At 36.8% G+C, this 18,062-nt stretch overlaps 2 protein-coding genes across 2 annotated transcripts; both read right to left on the bottom strand.

The window, feature by feature from the left end:
• Window positions 1-729: 729 nt before the first annotated feature.
• LOC147388991 (uncharacterized) lies at window positions 730-7,152 on the bottom strand. Its single transcript, XM_086419198.1, has 2 exons — window positions 5,376-7,152; window positions 730-2,923 (listed from the first exon to the last, which is right to left on the bottom strand). The coding sequence occupies exons 1-2, from the start codon at window positions 6,420-6,422 to the stop codon at window positions 836-838; spliced, it is 3,135 nt and encodes a 1,044-aa protein (XP_086275324.1). The 5' UTR covers window positions 6,423-7,152; the 3' UTR covers window positions 730-835.
• Window positions 7,153-16,580: 9,428 nt separating this feature from the next.
• LOC147388990 (uncharacterized) lies at window positions 16,581-17,630 on the bottom strand. Its single transcript, XM_086419704.1, has one exon. It carries the CDS (start codon window positions 17,628-17,630, stop codon window positions 16,581-16,583), a length of 1,050 nt encoding a protein of 349 aa, XP_086275830.1.
• Between the last annotated feature and the right edge of the window lie 432 nt (window positions 17,631-18,062).

Raw genomic sequence — 18,062 nt, 5'->3', positions numbered from 1 at the left:
ATAGAATAAGATATCCTAGAGCAATCACACAACAGGACTCCACAACAAATCCCAAATAGAATGGGTACCCAATTGCAAACTCCAAAATTTAAAGAGCATGAGTTTTCCATCAAATTAGGACATTGTAGACATGTGAGACGCAACTGATTTATTGATTCAAGCAGTGGTTGCAATGTTCATACAATGTGGGCTCAAATTTTTTTTAATTATTAAAACAAAATTCCCTATAAAGGTTAGCAATTCTTAGGGTCGACTTATTTTTATCAACAAATTAGAAGCCCTCTTCCAGCCTTTTGTAGTATCACACCAACAAAAATTGGCAAATTAATTTTCAATCAAGAAACTAATTAACAGGTTTCAATTTTAGTTAAAGAACTTGGAGTTGGTCTTGTACATAGTGACAAAGTAGGGGTATCATTCATATATTATACATAGTGATATAGAAGTGTATAATTCATATATTAAACATAACATTTAACAAAATTATAAATTTTCATATTATTAAACAAAATTCATTTTAAATATAATATAAAAATATATTTTTCAAAACTTAACAAATAAGTCTGGATTAAATCATTGATTGCAAGAATTGCAAATTAATGGTGACTTTAAAAAAAAAAATGGGAGAATTTATTTCTTCTTTGTGAGAAGCGAAACTTATTCATTAAGTATCGAAAACATTGAGCTTTGGAAGATTGATTACTTTGATCGATCAACAAGTATGGTATCTGAAAACCCACTTTAAGTTTTAAGATTTAATTTATAGAGAGCATTTAAATGTACAAAATATCTAGTATGAATTTGTAACAACTAATTCGTTTTTACAAAAGAACACCTAGATTTTCTTCTGTCTACTAGTACTGGCTCCTCTTGATCTCTCACCAACACATGCTTCTACAGCTGCAACAATCCGAGCTTCAAATTTATAACCTTTTAAGGCCACTCTCACCTTCCTGACCACCTGTTGCTTCATCACGCGCCGCTCTGCCGTCGAAAGATTCTTACACTTATCCATCCCTTTGAGAAACCCAACAACCATGTCGCCTGAACCTCCAACATTCTTCTCGAGCCTTGCAAGCTTCTCCACCACTTGAAAAGAAAACATCTGATCTATGCTTGCTTTGTTGCCCACCTCAACAAGGTCGTGTATACAATGCACACACACCTCCCTTGTTTTGTGCGATTTGCTCTCAACCAAATGAGCCAACCTCTCGATGAAACCCATTTGGACTATTCGATTAAAAACGAGGGTCCCACCTTGCCCAAAGAGCATCTGATGGAGAGTTGTGTATGCCGAATCCTGCAACTCCACGATGTTGCATTGCATCATCTTGACTAGCTCGGGAACAACATCGTACTCAAGAAACTTCCGGATGCACGGCTCTCCACCCGAACAGGCCAGCTTCATTAGTAGAAAAGCAGATTCTGATCTTGTTGAGTTGTTTCCAGAGTGTCCGAGTTGCAACAACTCTGATAATCTTTCAATCAGGGGACTTTGGATTATCATTTCTTGGATCGTAGCCTCACCCGCCTTTTCAATCACAGATACAAGCTCCTGCATTGCCTCCAATACTAGGTTCTGATCTCTGTCGAGAATCTTGTGAATGAGATCTTCAAATGTCTGTATTTTAGGTGCAATTGGGACATTTCTATCGGACAAAACAAATCTTTCCAAGCTTAGCCTCGCATGCCAAGGCAAGAGGTTGAGTGTACCCGACCGAAGAAACCTATTCACATGTGGGCCACCTAACTCATAGAACACCTTCAGTGTGACGATTGCATGGTGTTGTGTGACTTCTGATCCATTCTCAAGAAGCTTAATTAGACTCTTGTCGACCCCAAAATCAAACATTTTCTCAATTGCCTTCAATTTTCCTGCTTTGGTCAATGAAATCAACATTGTGAACACACTCTCATGCCACTCTTCAGTGTTAGACGCGAGCAAATCAACCAACCTATTTATGGGTATGCTTTGGAGAACCTTATCAATGGTATCTGGGCTTCCATATTCAGCAAACTTTGCAAGAACCATCGATATGTTGGTTTGGGTCATGGGGTCCTCACAGTTTTCCAAAACATGAGCAAGCTTGTCAACTGCACCAACGGTTTCAAGTGATTGGACATACTCATTATAATCATTCTTACTAAATATATTACTAATTGCCCTTGCAAACCCTGCAACAAGATCCGGTGAACCGAAATAGATCAAATCTGTAGTCCTTGGGCCCAATATGCTACAAAAGCTTGCTCTACTAGCTTCAAGTTCGGATATTGAGTTGCTAGCCATGAGAGCTTGAACAATGGCTTCTAAGGTGATTATTGCCTGTTTTTCTTTTAATACATCAAGGGAAGAGTTCATCTTCTGCTCTACAATGATTTTAACTTCTTCTTTCCCGAAAATGAAAAGCCATGGAGTGATGGATGCAGCGACATCTGGCGTAGATACACTTAGCAGCATTTCAACTGCCTCATTGGTCTTACTGTCGAGATACAAAGAAACCATGTCATGTACTTGGTACATGGGATAAGAATCAGTTTTGATCAATAGAGAACCCTCAACAAGCTTGCAGACTGCGAGAGGGAACAATGTGTCCTGGCCTAGCACCAACCATAGAGCTTCTAGACACGCTTCTGGGATGGATTCGGCCCATGATAGCACTGCAAGAGCTATGAAAAGCCGTCTCGAGTTTTCCAGCATGGCTTCTAGACTGAACTCAAATGAGCCAAAGATGGTTAATTTGTTCTCAGCTTCTTTCTCATTCACGTATGAGATGGGACCCGGGGCACATGTGGCATAGATAGAGAGATTGCTGATCGCCCTTTCCCATGTCTCAGCTCTTGTTTCTTTCCTCAGAGCCTTACCCATGACAGCAACTGTAAGAGGGTGGTGGCCACAACGTTCAAGCAAGCTCTCGGCAACACTCTACAAGATGAAATATGGGATAGTTCATGTATATAAATTGGAGTAAAGGAATAAAATATTTAATAATTATCTGTTACATTATCTGTTACCCAAGTATAAATATAGAGAGTTACTATTGCTACATCAACTTTTACTAACGCCACACCAACTGTGCAATTCTTTTGGTGATTTACATAGGAATTGGAGTGGCAATATCAGCTCTCTTTCACATTATATTCCATTGATATAGAGTGTAAGCCCAACAGGGCACTAAGTATTGGATTAGGGGAATCCTAAATAAGTGAATTTTGGACTTGGTGGAATACTGTGAATTATATAAAAGAAGTGATCCTCATAAAATAACAAGAATAGCGAATACTGAGATGAAATGTCTCATGATTCGTACGATATATCAACATTCAAGATCATGTCATAGAACTTATAATCTATTGTAATAAAATGTCTACTAATATATTTCAATTAAGGAATGGAAGAACGAAAGGAATATGAAAGTGTTGCACCAGAATCCGACACGTTTCTAAAATAGGTATGTAAGTTGTCTAGAATAATCGAAGCAACAGAGGATTTGTATTTTATTAATGCCATGCAACTAAATAACTATTTACCCACACACGATGGTGATCAATGGTGTCTCAAAACACTGATTTATCCGCACTTCTTCCAGGCACAAATCACGATTTATGTCCCAGTTTTACCGTTATTAATGAATAATCATGTTTATGCCTCATATTATCTCTTTACATGATTTATCATCTTAATCAGGTATAATTGCATGAATAACGCATTTATCAGAAAACTGATTACGCACGTGTTTGATTATGTAGGTCAAAGATTAGAAGAACAAAATGGGACACAAAATAGAGTTTCGTCTTTGCTTTGCAACTAAGAGAGTTCTAGAAGGACTCCAGCTAAGACCCAACAAATTATGGGTCAACTTCACTGTGGTGCGGCAAGCTCAACCCGCAGTGCTATAAAAGTGAGAAAGTTCGCCATAATTTTGCGCGGATCATTTATGTATGCACAAAGCAATCAATTTGTGGTAGTGTCTCATAAAGGATCCTTCCAAAAGCCCTTATTCCTTCTATAAATAGGACCCTTGCCTATTATGGAGAAAGTTCTTAGCCTTAGGTCCCTTCCTTTAGTCTTTTGTCCTTGAGCCAATTCTTCTATAATTTTCTATTTTCAATAGGTTTTAGTTTTGTAAATATTGAGAGAGGAGAGAGTGTAACTTTGATCTTCATGAATACAAGTGTTCTTCTTCTTCTCTATCTTTCTTTTACTCTTACGATGACCTTAGGCTAATCTCCCTCCATTAGAGAGTGGGGAAGCCTAGAGCAAGTTTTATTTATGTTGTAATTTAGTTGCGATTCCTCTATGTTTTGCTTTAATGTTTATGGGTTCTCTTCAAGGCTTGTCAAACTCCCATGGAACAAAGCTAAGAGATGAACCCTTGCACCCTTTATGCTAGAGTTTGATGGTTCATACTTTGGTAAGATCAAGATGTTCTGTGCTTAGTTTAGATATTGGGTAGTAAGGGCTTCATACTACAGTGAGTGAAGGAGCCCTAACTTTGATTCCCAACTGTGTGCAATTCTTTTCTTTGGATTGAGATAACAAGATGATAGAAACTAGATTAGACTGGGTAGATGGCTCTAGGTGGATCCTTCTCTCTAATGGCTTCCATTGCTATACTTTTAATTTAATTTCCAGCACTTTACATTTCTATTTTTGTGACTCACTTTTAACTCAAACAGTTTTAATCTTTGGTTTTCATCCATTTCTACCTCAAGAACAATTCTCCCCTTATCCCTTTTGGTTCGACCCTTTGCTTGCCAACCAAGTTAAGGAAAATTTTAAATTCTAATCAACATTTCTGAGGGAATATAACGACACGATCAAATGGTAAAAGTTCCTCTCTATTTAGATACCATACCAAGTGTTGAGTTTAGTCCCACATTGGACACTTATTGCCTTGTCTCTCTCCTTATAAGCTCCTGGGCCTCTCCACTCATTGTCAATTGGTTTTGAGTTGGACCCCCAAATTTATCATGGTATCAGAGCGGGCCTTTCTCTCCTCTATGTCACCCAATTCATATATCCACGTGCTTTGGCCCGGTCTGGCTCACAAATGCGGGGGCGTGTTGAGTTTAGTCTCACATCAGACACTCATTGCATGTCTCTCTCTTTATAAGCTTTTGGGCCTCTCCACTCATTGCTAATTGGTTTTGAGTTGGACCCCCAAATTTATCACTATGATATTGATCGGCCTAAAGACTATGGGATCAAAGTGGTGGAGAAGGAGATCAACAAAAATTAAATTTGGAAGCAGAGGACCAATTCAAAAATTGATTCGAGAACCATAATTAATTTCTAACAAAATGTTAAAATAATAATAATATAATTGAATTCATTTCACTTTGAAGGTCAAGAATGTATATAGTTTTTTTCATACCGGAAGCTCGTCCAGATTGAGTAGGCTATGGTAGAGAAGAATAGCTTTGCTTATTTCCCTTGCATCGTCTTTGCATATTTCCACTTTCGCTGCCTCTGTTATTTCATAAACAGCCTCATTTCTAGTGGTTACCAAGAATCTACAATTATTATCAGACATCTTTGCAAACCGCTCAACTATATCTTGCTCCCACACATCATCAAGAAGTATCAAAATACTCTTGCCAAACAAGGCTTCTTGTAGCAAGTAACATACATAATCGAGATCCCCACTATTGTCATCCCTAATCTTCTTCCAAAATCCAATCTGCACCAAAAATTTACAGATTTTTCTAGCTAGGCGTTTTTGATATTCAGCCTTACTTCCATTGCAAGCAACTCTACTGCACCACTGACCAAACCTAAGTTCAATGGCCCCATGTATAAACTTCATTGGAGTAGCAGAAGCTACTTGACGAGCCAAGCATGATTTTCCAATACCCGATAACCCAACAATGAGGATGACCCGATGAGAACATTCTTGCTCCAATAAATTTATCAAATAGTGACACTTATTAGAAATTGGGTACCCTTGCACTCCACTGATTCTCAATCGAACAGGTGTGTTTTGTGCGGTTGAGTCTATAACTTTCTCAACATCCCCAGCCAGCTTTTGAGATTCAAGCCACCAGTTCAAGTCATCTTGGATTGAACGTATTAGTTTCGAGAGGGGGTCTCCTACAACAGAGCTCCAAAAAACCTTAGCCATGTTCTTAATTCTACTTTTGGACACAATCTTCCTTGCCTTTCCAATGTTTGGATGTAACCGTTTGATAAGTTCATTCAAGCTTTCAATTTGGTGCTCTAATTGAGGATTATGAAGCTTGTGCGCGTGTTTTTGCTTCATCCGCCAGGTCAAAATTTCAAGCTCAAATACGAACTTCTCTAGGTTCTGGATTCTCTTCGGAGCTTCATCTAGATTCCTAGATGCTTGCTCTAATGCAACAACAGCTCCTACCATGCTAGAAACAATTTGTGTAGCCGAAGATAAAACTTGCAAAGCATCCATTTTCACCCAAGATGAGACTACCAATATTCCGATTAATATAAAAATAAATAAATAAATAAACAAGTTGTGCACTTAAACCATTTATCTAAGTAAAAAAGAAGCACCCTAACAATCAAGCCCGGTTTTTCCAAATGAGGAGTAAAAATCTCTTTGTAGAAGTCATAAACCATGAGATCCCTAATCTTCACAAGCAAATAATACACAATCACCAAAATGAAATATACTTATGGACATCAAGCTTCATAAGATTGTCTAAATAATTGAAAACCCAATTTAGGGTTTAGGATCAAGAGAACTTCATAATAACCAAATCCAACACCTGAAAAAAAAAAAAAAAACCAATTCTGATAATATGAAATTCGATAATACCCATGAATCTCTTAACTTAATCAACCCAAAATCAGCTCCGAATTCTCAAATAATCTGTCAAAAAACCCATCAACTCCACTGAGTTCTAACATATCACCCATGAACAATCAAAACCCATTCCTCAAAAAAGAACACATGGTCATCAGCAAAATCAATGTTCTCTTCCCTTGATGGTGATGGTGCGGTGACAGTAACTCAAGAAGCTAGCAGAATCGTCTTGAATAAAAATTGCATGAAATTGAGAAAGAGAACAGAGGTAGGTGTTCTTACCTCATCTAGAAGCACAAACTGAAGAAATCCTTGGAATTCTCTTTAGTTCAAAGTCTAAATCCATCATTTAAGCCATTGAAAAATAACGAAAACATTTGTACTAACTAAGTCAACGACCAATATTTGTTCAAACCATGGTTTTTAAAGTCGGTATCGCGTCTCGTCTCGTTCAGCTCCGATATTGAGTCGTCTCGGATGACATCTCATGAGATAATTCAAAAAATTACACTATAAAACGTAAAACTCGATCAAAAAATGACTGTGAGTTGATCTCGTTCAGCTCAGATACCGAGTTAACTCGGATGATACATCTCAATCTTGGACGAGTTTAAAAACCATGGTTCAAACCCGATGTCTCGTCTCGTCTCAATCCTCACTCTAATACCAAGTTGAATCGTTCGAGTCATCTCGTCTTAGTTGAATCAAATCATTAAAAATCAATTTAATAAATAAATATTTACATCTAAATATTATCATTGTTCTTTTACTAGTGAGTTGCATGTGGTTAAAAAATTAGAGTTTATATATGACTAATTTTTTTTTAATTACTTTAAAATTATTTCCATTCCTTTTTTATGTTTTTTTTTTTAATTTTTTTATTCAAGGTTTTAATTTGGATGTTAATTGATTTTGTTTGACCACCCAACACATATACATCTAGGGTGTATGTTTATTTTCTTCTATTTTTTGGTTACTTAAAGTGTTGTAAATTAATTTTTAATTCCTCATTTATTTAGGTTTTTAATTAGGGATTTTAATTGAATTCCCTTTTAAAACCTTCAATTTATCTATGTAGGATTACTAAAGTGGTACCTGAAAATTGAAAAATTATCGAAATAATGGTAATTTACCATTTTGATAAATAAGTTTTTTTATTTTTATAAAACTGATGTATTTTGAAATGAACAATAATATTTGTAATTTTCATTTTCTACTTTATTTTATAAAATAATATATGTCACACCCCCTTGATCCAACACAAATCCAGGATTTCTTTGCTAGATCTCAAGGCATGATAAACTACTCAACTCATTTTACATATAATAATAAGATAACAATTCATGTTTCCAACAATTATAATGCAACAAAAAATATATAAATGACAATATAAAATTAGGGTGTGGAAACTAATCAATAATAATCATGATCCATAATCCTTAAATCTCCTAAAAACATATCACACCAAGATAAACAAAAGACATATCTAAGTTACAATACTAAATATAAGCACACAATGCCCTAACATAAGTTTCTCAAGCTGAAACATAAATAACCTAAATTCTAAATATTTCTCAAATTGATGGAGATTGCAACTCATTGAAATCTCAACCCTAGATATCTTCTCATAAATTGGCTCCTTAATAGTCGAAATATCTAAAATGGTGAATAGTAAAGAGGGTAATGAGAATTACTCAACAGAAAATCTAATGTCCTAACATCTAGTCACGACATGAAACATATAATCATACTGAAATTTAAATCATGAAAATTTTGATATAATATAGTATTCAAATAAAGACTAAGTGAAAAATAGTAAACAATTGTAATAATTATTTATCTATCAGTTCTATAGTTAAAATTTTTTTTATCACGCTTTAGAAATTTAAAACATCTATCAGTCATCACATAATAAAGAAAAATACATAATACAAATATGACAGTGTAATCGATAAAAGTGTTAAGGAACATGTCGATATGACGACTTTGACTATGGCATTTTGATATTCACAATTATTATCGACGTGAAATCTCACCATTCCTATTTGATTTTGTGGTCGGTCATTGCTACTATATTTGGATGATCATTTATTCAATTTAAACTGACCATTAAACAAGGTCCAAATACTAGAACCAATTATGTTGATCATTTGTTTGATGATTACACTTTCAATGATCTATTAGTACAAGAGAGACTCCTCGTGTCTAAGCTTATTAAACGATGCAATTTGAACCTCGACTATCTCTACACTATACAAATACCACATTTACACGTAGATATTCTCCAAAAAGAATAGAAAATCAAGTGTTATCCTAGATTGACTCATTGCTTCTGAAAATATATCAGCGAAACATTCTTTTTAGGTATTTCAGGACCCTTTTCAAAATTTTTTTTGTATTGTATGTATATATATATAGGGTCACGTTCAATGGCAAACTTTTTAGCAAACTTTTTGGCAAAACATTTTTTGAAACTTGAGTTAGAAGTTTTGGAATGGGCTGATTTTTTGTGATGATGATCTCTACGGTGAGGAGATTATCATCATCATAAATCAGCCCATTCCAAAACTTCTAACCCCATCAAAAACAGTTTACAAAAAATGGACGGTCCACAAATTTTCAACTTGTAAACATGGGTTAGAAGTTTTAGAATGGGCTGATTTTCAGTGAGGATGATCTCCTCACCGTAGAGATCATCCTCACCAAAAACCAGCCCATTCCAAAACTTCTACCTCATGTTTTGAAAAATATTTTGCCAAAAAGTTAGCCATTGAACGCTACCCATATATATATATATATATATATATATATATATATATATACAGGGGCAGAGCTAGTAAGGAGCTGGTGGGGGCAATTTCCCCCTACAGAACTTTGAGACACCCCTATATTTTCAACTAATTACATGTCTCATTTGTCCCCACTCCCTCAACTCTCTCCCCATTTTCCCCCACACCCTTACCTCCCTCAAAATTTTGCCCCCACATAACTTTGAGACACCCCTATATTTTAAACTAATCACATGCCCCATTTGTCCCCATTCCCTCCCCATTTCTCCTTACACCCTCACCTCCCTCCAATTTTTGCCCCCACAAAATTTTGAGACACCCCTATATTTTCAACTAATTACATGCCCCATTTGTCCCCACTTCCTCACCTCTTCAATTTTTTGTTGATGACATTGCCTCTTGATCGGGACTTCTCAAATACTAATTGGAAATGACTTAAATATCATTTTCTTCAACTTTTAACCAAAAACCTCTTAATTTCTCCCTAAAACCATTCATCTTCACTAAACAACTAACCATAGTTTGCCCCCACTACAGGAAAATCTTGTCTCCACCCCTTTCTCTATCTAATTAATGTTTTATAAGCTTCACTAGAATAATTTTTTAATTAGTTGGATAATTCGAATTGAACCACACATCCAAAAATGCATTCAATGTCTTGGATTATAAGCCACGAATCTACTTATGGACAATTACATCACTTTCATTTTTCATTTTATTATTTTTGAAAATGCTAGATTCCAACTCCTCCATCAAACAAATAATTGAGATAAGAGGAATAACGAATATTTCCTAAAAATCAATATTGATCGCCTAGGAACCAATACAATTTTTTTTTCTAGGGGTACATTTTTGTTGAAAACCTATATCATCTCAACCATCTATTTGACGGAGAGCCTCAACATGAGGCTAAACTTTTATTTGAAAATATGAATAACATGCCCCATTTGTCCCCACTGAACTTTAAGACACCTCTATATTTTCAACTAATTAGATGCCCCATTTGTCCCCACTCCCTCACCTCTTCAATTTTTTGTTGATGACTTTGCCTCTCGACTGTGACTTCTCAAATATTATTTGGAAATGACCTAGATATCATTTTCTTCAACTTCTAACTTAAAACCTCTTAATTTCTCCCTAAAATCATTCATCTTCACTATACAACTAACCATAGTTTGCCCCCACTACAGGATATATATATATATATAATTTCTTTCTATAAAGAATACTAACAAATGTATGGTAATGACATCTAGCCAATGTTACATCATTTTCAACCATCTATCAATCTATTCATTCATCTATCAATAAATCACATCTCACGTGACATAGCCACTAAAAAATGCTAGTATCACTGACCCATCAAACATTTGATAACATAGGTTCCCTTTATCCATTCATTACTTCATCGATAAATAATCTATAATTCTAGGTACCTATCAAAGTACATCTTTCTTAAAAATATTTTTTGTTCTAACATATCAACCAATTCTACATGATGATTCTGGTTGACTAGAAAAATTTAGAAAATGCGATTAAACAATAAATAGTTAAAATTATAGAAAGTTATGAAAATTTGTCTAAGTGTGAATGCTCCTTCGGACATCTGTGGGATGCTGCAGATCCTCTATGTTTTTGAGTTGCCACCTAGTTTAGGTTTAGGAAGCATAAGATGACTCTGAATGGAATTCAATTCGGTCTGCGATAAAGACAATGGGTAAGGAGTCAAACTACGGGTTTCGGGAGGTGTTAGGCATCAAATCAGCCCGATCGAGATGATCAGTTTCTACTACGATCCAAGACTATCCTATGATCAATGAATGAAGACTAAAGTCAAACTAGGGTCAAAGTGATGTCAAAGTCAACTACAAGTGACTATAATCAAGGTCAAGGTTAAAGATTGACCATCATCATCGTCATATTATGCTAGATTAGCTAATTGAGTCCTATAGCTTAAATTTTCTAAAATTGGATTACATGATTTTCTCGAATTTTGTATTTTTAATAAAGAAATATTAATTCTCAAAAAGCCTAATTTACCCAATGTGGCAAACATTAGTGAATAGATGTAATACCAAATGCATAAAAAAAATCAATGAATCAACTTGATGACCAAATTTTATAAAAGAAAAAAATCAAATTAAGTGCTAACAAGTCAACTCGTAAAAAAATTCGGAAATAAACTTAATGAGTGTGAAGAAAAAATAAAAAAATATATATTTTGTTGTGGTTAGGCCTAAAGTGACTTCTTAGGCTGCTTACGTACCCTAGATATCTTTTGGGATCAGACCAAACGTAGTTTGAAAAATACACGTTAAATCTCAAAAAACTTGTCCAGGTCAACGAGTTGGCTCGGTGACTTTTAAAATTTGATAAAAATTAACTTAGCCTACTTAGAAAAAAATATTTTGTTTTAATCTTGAAATGTGAATTTTTGAAAAAGTGAGATGACTCATTGAATAAACAAAAGAAAACTTTTATGCATTGAATTGACTCGATAAAAAGTATAAAAATAAAATAAAGAAACAACTCGACTAACCTTAAAGAAGTGCAAAAATCCAATTGTTAGGATCCCTTCAAAAAAACCTATAGAGTCTCAACATGATGTTTTCTCTACAGTTTGATTAAACCGATATGTGATAATCTCTTTTATCGCATGTGTGTGATAGTCCGAAAAGAATTGCTACAAAGCTCGGGATGGGACAAACAATGAAGAGGTATTACAAATTGAAGTTGTAGTGAGTAGGGTTGCAAGTTGAAGGTGTTGCTGCTTCAAGGATGGAAGTGTGAAGAATGGGCTGTGGACAATGAAAATATGAAACCTAGAAGGTTTGTTAAGTGGTTTTATGGCTGCAAGAAAACGTGGATTTGTGGAGGTTGCTTGGGATACTATAACAAAGGTCTATGGAGGTTTAATGAAGGGAGGGAAGAAGAATGAAGAGGATGATAGAGAAACATCTGTTGGGGTTGCCTGGATGTGATGAAAATAGTGAGAAAAGCTATGAGTTTGCTACGATGAAGATGATGATAATAGAAGAGGTTGTTTGAGATAAAGAGGATGTGATGAGGTTGAGAATGTGAACAATGGGTAGAGGATGAAAGTGAAGTGAAGATGTTTATGGGTTGGTTTGGTGGAGGAAGAAGATGATGGTGATGAAGAAGTTCGATTAAGAATGAAGAAGATAATAATGGTGATGAGTTCAACTATTGGAGGTGATGAGAATGGAGAGTTGTGTTGGAGGTCGAGGTAAGTAACTCTGCCCTATTCCTTATTTTTCTTCTTTTAATTTTTTTTTCTTGCTATTTTTTTTTTGTGGAACCCTTTGCTACGCATTTATTTCATTTTTATTTTAATTTTGAAACCTTTCTATTGCATTTTTTTTTCTTATTTTCCTTCCTTTCTAGCCGAATCTCCTTAGTTTTATGTGAGTCATTAGAGAACTCTCTTTTCTAAACATGCATAGGGTGCTGCTTATATAGACAAAAATAAGGAGAGGTCAAGTCCCATGAGGAATCTCTCTCTCTTATGTAGTTTCAACTATGCCTTTGGGGGGGGGGGGAAAGAGGTCAAGTAATCATAGGACTCTTTCTCTCTCTTACTCGATTTTTTTCCTTCTTTACACTTCTCTTGGGTGAACCAAATGTGGGAGAATTCTCCTACAATTGAAATACATTGGCAATGATCCCATGCATCTCAGGTGTCTTGCAATGAATCCACTCTAAAATTCAATTTGTCAATTTAATTCCAAGTGCGATCGATTGGTTAATTATCCAAATTTTGCGTCAATTGATGATTTTGATTTTTAAAATTGATTAGGTAATTTGGTGATTTTCATTTTAAAAGGTTTGTTAATTAGTTTGATCGATAGATTCATAGATAAAAGTTCTTTGAAAGAGTTGAGCCAATTGTTCCTCACTCAGTCCCTGAGCTTGTATGATACTGATATATACTTTTACGTGAGTTCTGAGGCATCCAATCCTATCAAACTGATCCATATCTGGTATGGTGAATTTCTCTAGCATACGAAAAATAAGAAATAATGTCATTGTCCTTAATCTAAGGGCAAAATCATTTGAATCTTTGATATTCTTCAGAGCAGTTTCAATTTAAGTTATTCGATAGGCTAAGACAAGGTTGATGGGTATTTTATATGTTTTTTGGTCTTCATCGAGGTCAAATATATCCTGAGGCTATTTAATTTTATCTTTCTTCTTTTTAGTTTTCAGGCTAGCAATCTAATGAAGTGTCACTTTGTCCATGGTAGTTGTTCCTTTACAAGGCAATGATAGGTTACTCGAACTTGACGACAATATTCACTTTTTTTTATAAATAGCATTGTATTCAAGAACCAAAATCAAATTGGTCGAGATGACCGACCTGGAAAAACAAGACAAGACTAATCACGAAACAAGACAACAAATCGTATCCCACCTACACACAAAATCTTCAAAAAACAAACCCCTAAGCTCCTTAAATACTTTCGACCAACAAAAGATAAGACCCAAGATAGACATAATTGTTTGTGGACAATCTAACTGCTTCCCCTCGAAGATGCGCCTATTTCTCTCAATCCACACCCCCAACAAATTGCGAATGGCGTAATGTTCCACAACATCCTCTTTGTGCCACCAAACGTGTGTCCAATTGACGACCAACTAGTGTAGATATCCTTAACTGATCTCAGTAGGCATGTTGAAATCCCAAATAACTTTAAAAAAATGAGTCCAAATGGCATGTGAGAATTTACAATGGATTAGAAGGTGATCCGAATATTCTCCATCTTCCATACATAACACACAGCAACTCTCCCCGCACAATCCACGCCGCATCAAACAAATCCGTCGTTTGAATCCTTCCTAGAACCGTTGTCCACGTGAAGAAAGCAACTTTGCTTGGCACTTTTGGACCCCAAATCGAGTCATGAGGGAAGAGAGAAGCTCCATTGCTATTCAAAGATTGATAGAAGGAACGAACCGAAAATCTTCAATCTTTACTTGCCGTCCAAATCCTCTTATCTTCCCTTCCCGTACGTAACTCGATTCTTGAAGCGTCACCGACTAACCTACCAACTTCTTGAAGTTCCAACTCATTAATGCCCCTTCAAAAACCAAGGTCCCATGCAAAGTCTCCGTCCATGGCTCGACGAATGGATGTGATTGGTTGCCCTTTCTTCAAGGATAAGGAATACAACATTGGGAATACCTCCATTAGAGGTCGATTTCCACACCATGTGTCTTCCCAGAATCTTACTCGACTGCCTTCCACTTTGAATTTGACTCTCATTTTGAATAAGGGGATAATCTTCATGATGCCCTTCTACATCCCGCACCCATATGGTTGTCTGGTTGGTCCACTTTCCCACCCTGTCTGACTGGACTTGTACTTACTTTCTATAACTCGTCTCCATAAGTTGTCCCCATCGTTTCCAAACCTACACAACCATTTTCCCCTCAAGGCCATGTTCATTTCCCCAAGTCTCCTAATACTGAGACCGCCTTGTTTCTTAGGAGAGCAAACTTGTTTCCAATTCACAAGATAGTGTTTTTTATTCCTATTTCTGTCATGCCATAAAAAATTATGAAACAACTTGGCTAGCCTTAGTTCTACACTACGAGGCATTGAAAGGAGAGAAAGAAAATATATTGGAATGCTAGAAAGAACACTTTTGATCAAAGTCAGTTTACCTCCCTTGGATAAGTTATTGGCTTGCCACCTTTCTAATTTCCTTTCAATCCTTTCCACTATTGGATCCTAGATCGCCACCCTCCTGTAGGGGGCCCCCAAAGGCATCCCCAAATAAGAATAGGGGAGACTACCCACCTGCCACCCCAACGAAGCTGCTAGAAGAGTTGTGCACCTAGCCAAGCCGATTGGAAGTACCTTGTTTTTCCTCATGTTAACTGGAATACCTGACACCACTTCAAAACAACAAAGCAATCCGCCTAGCCTCCTTATCTGCTCTATGGAATCATCCAGGAACACAAAAGTATCATCTGCGAATTGTAGGTGCGAAATAATAATAGTGCCCATGCCTACTGAGAACCTTGAGAAAAATCCATTCTCTACCCCTCTTTCCATCATCTTAACAAAAGCTTCTGCTACTATGATAAACAAGAAAGGAGATAGAGGGTCCCCTTGTCTGAGACCTCTTGTACTCCTAAAGAAGCCGTGGGGCGATCCATTCACTAAGACCGAGTAAGAGGGGGAAGTCACGCACGTCATAACCCATGTGATCCACTTCCTACCAAAACCCATATTCTCTAACATATATTCCAAAAATTGCCAGTTGACGTGGTCGTAAGCCTTCACAAAATCTACCTTGCACACTACACTTGTTTTCCCAGATTTCACTCTAGAGTCAATGCACTCGTTTGCTATTAGAACCCCATCCAGAATTTGTTTTCCTTTGAAAAATACGCTCTCGTTGCACTCTATTAGCCTGTGGATGACACATTTCAATCTCTTAGCAAGAATGCTCGTGATGATTTTGTAACTAGTGTTCACCAAGCTAATAGGCCTCAAGTCCTTGATATTTTCAGTCCCCGCCACCTTTGGAATTAGAGCAATGAATGTACAGTTGGAGTCATGATCCAACACTCCCTCTTTAAAAAATTCATTGATTAGAGTAATAAAATCGTTCTTAATGGTTTCCCAACAAGTCTTGTAGAATTCCATAGGAAAGCCATCTGACCCTGGTGCTTTATCGGTCTTCATACTTGAGATAACATCCCATATCTCCTCTTCTTCAACGGGTCTTTCCAACAATTCACTATGGGGCTCAGAGACTCTATCAAACTGGAGAAGGTCGGGTTTCGGTCTGTTATTAGTTCCTTCGATGTACAACTCTGAGTAAAAATCTACGATCCCCTTGGCTACCGCATCTTCGCCTTCCACCTACTCCCCGTTCACATGCAACCTCGTGATGTGGTTGTTCCTATCTCGGGCATTGGCCATGCAGTGAAAACATTTTGTGTTGTCGTCCCCTTATTTAAGCCATCTGATTCTGGATTTCTACTTCCAACTGATTTCTTCCAGAAGTGCCAACCGTTGATATTTTTCACGAAGGTCTAATCTCATTGACCTTTCATTCATCGATATCGAATTCGTCTCTTCCCTACGATCCAAATCTTCAATTCTTGAAAGGATCTCCTTTCTCTGCGCATCCACCCTTCCGAAGGATTCCTTATTCCATTCTTTTAGAATCATCTTTAGGGCCTTTAGCTTCCTCCTGAATATATCCCTTGCTGTTCCTGTAAATGAAAAGCTCCTCCACCAATCGGTTACCAATTCCTTGAAATTGTGGTATTTCAACCACATCAACTCGAATTGGAATGTAATGGGGCCCCTGTTGAGTGGTCCTACTACCAACTGAATAGGACAATGATCAGATACTGGGTTTGGAATGGCCGTTTGAGATAGCTGGCAAAATATCGAAGTCCAATCATGTGAAACCAAGAATCTGTCTAATCTGCTGAGAGTGGGTAAATCATGTTGGTTGGACCAAGTGAAGCTTCTACCCTGGAGTGGGATGTCCATTAAATTATTCCGATTCACGAATTCCCCATATCTTCTCATCCTTGTTGTTATCCTCGAACCTCCTTGTTTCTCACAAGCGAATCTAATAACATTGAAGTCACCTCCCAAACACCACGGCTGGTTCCAATAACTACCCACATCATCCAACTCCTCCCAGAATTGTTTTCGTTCCCATTCTCTAGTGGGGCCGTAAACTCCCGAAAACACCCAATTGTCTTCCTTCCCTGTACACCGACATAGAATAGATACAGAAAAAGCTCCCATTAATGAATCTTCCACCTCGATCAACCTCTTATCCCATAACACCCAAACACCTCCTGCTGTCCCATTGGCTGAAAGATACTTCCAACCCAAGTACCGCTTACCCCAAATGTCACGAACCACCGCCTTATCCACTTGTTCCATTTTGGTTTCTTGAATTGTTACAATGTATGGTTTGTGAGCTTGAATTATTGCCTTAACCGAAGCCTTTTTGGATCTGTTGTTGAGTCCGTGCACATTCCAAGAAAATAGTCTAATCGACATTTGCAACCTTGAGTTTTCTCCCGCTTCTTAAGACTAGAGATGGTCCAGCCTTAACCATATCCCCAGACTTATGCAATTCCTAAACTTCTTTAACCAGTCTGACCCTTATTTTTTTCACTTTACTCTCATCTGCCATCCCAATTCCTTTCCTTTTACCCAAACATCTGTGCTGTCTTGACTCTTCTCGATCTACTTCTGTCCTTAGAAAGAGTTCCACCTCATCCCGGACATTGTCTTGTTCCTCTTCTGAAGTGCCTTCCTCTCTGATCCCTGAATCGAAACACTCGCCAACCTCGTTTCGTTTCTTGAGTGCCAGTTCAAATAGAATGCCAGTACCTTCTGTTTGTCCTTTTTTACTTAGCCCAGCAGCCCAACTAACCTCACTCAAATTATTAATAATCTAGTCAGCTAAAACTTTCACTATCTGATTCT

This window comes from Akebia trifoliata, chromosome 12 (genome assembly GCF_017979445.1).
Source record: "Akebia trifoliata isolate Shusen 1 chromosome 12, ASM1797944v1, whole genome shotgun sequence".
In the NCBI taxonomy this organism is placed as follows: Eukaryota; Viridiplantae; Streptophyta; class Magnoliopsida; order Ranunculales; family Lardizabalaceae; genus Akebia; species Akebia trifoliata.
The sequence above is the reverse complement of the archived record's forward strand: the minus strand, read 5'-3'. Positions and strand labels throughout refer to the sequence as shown.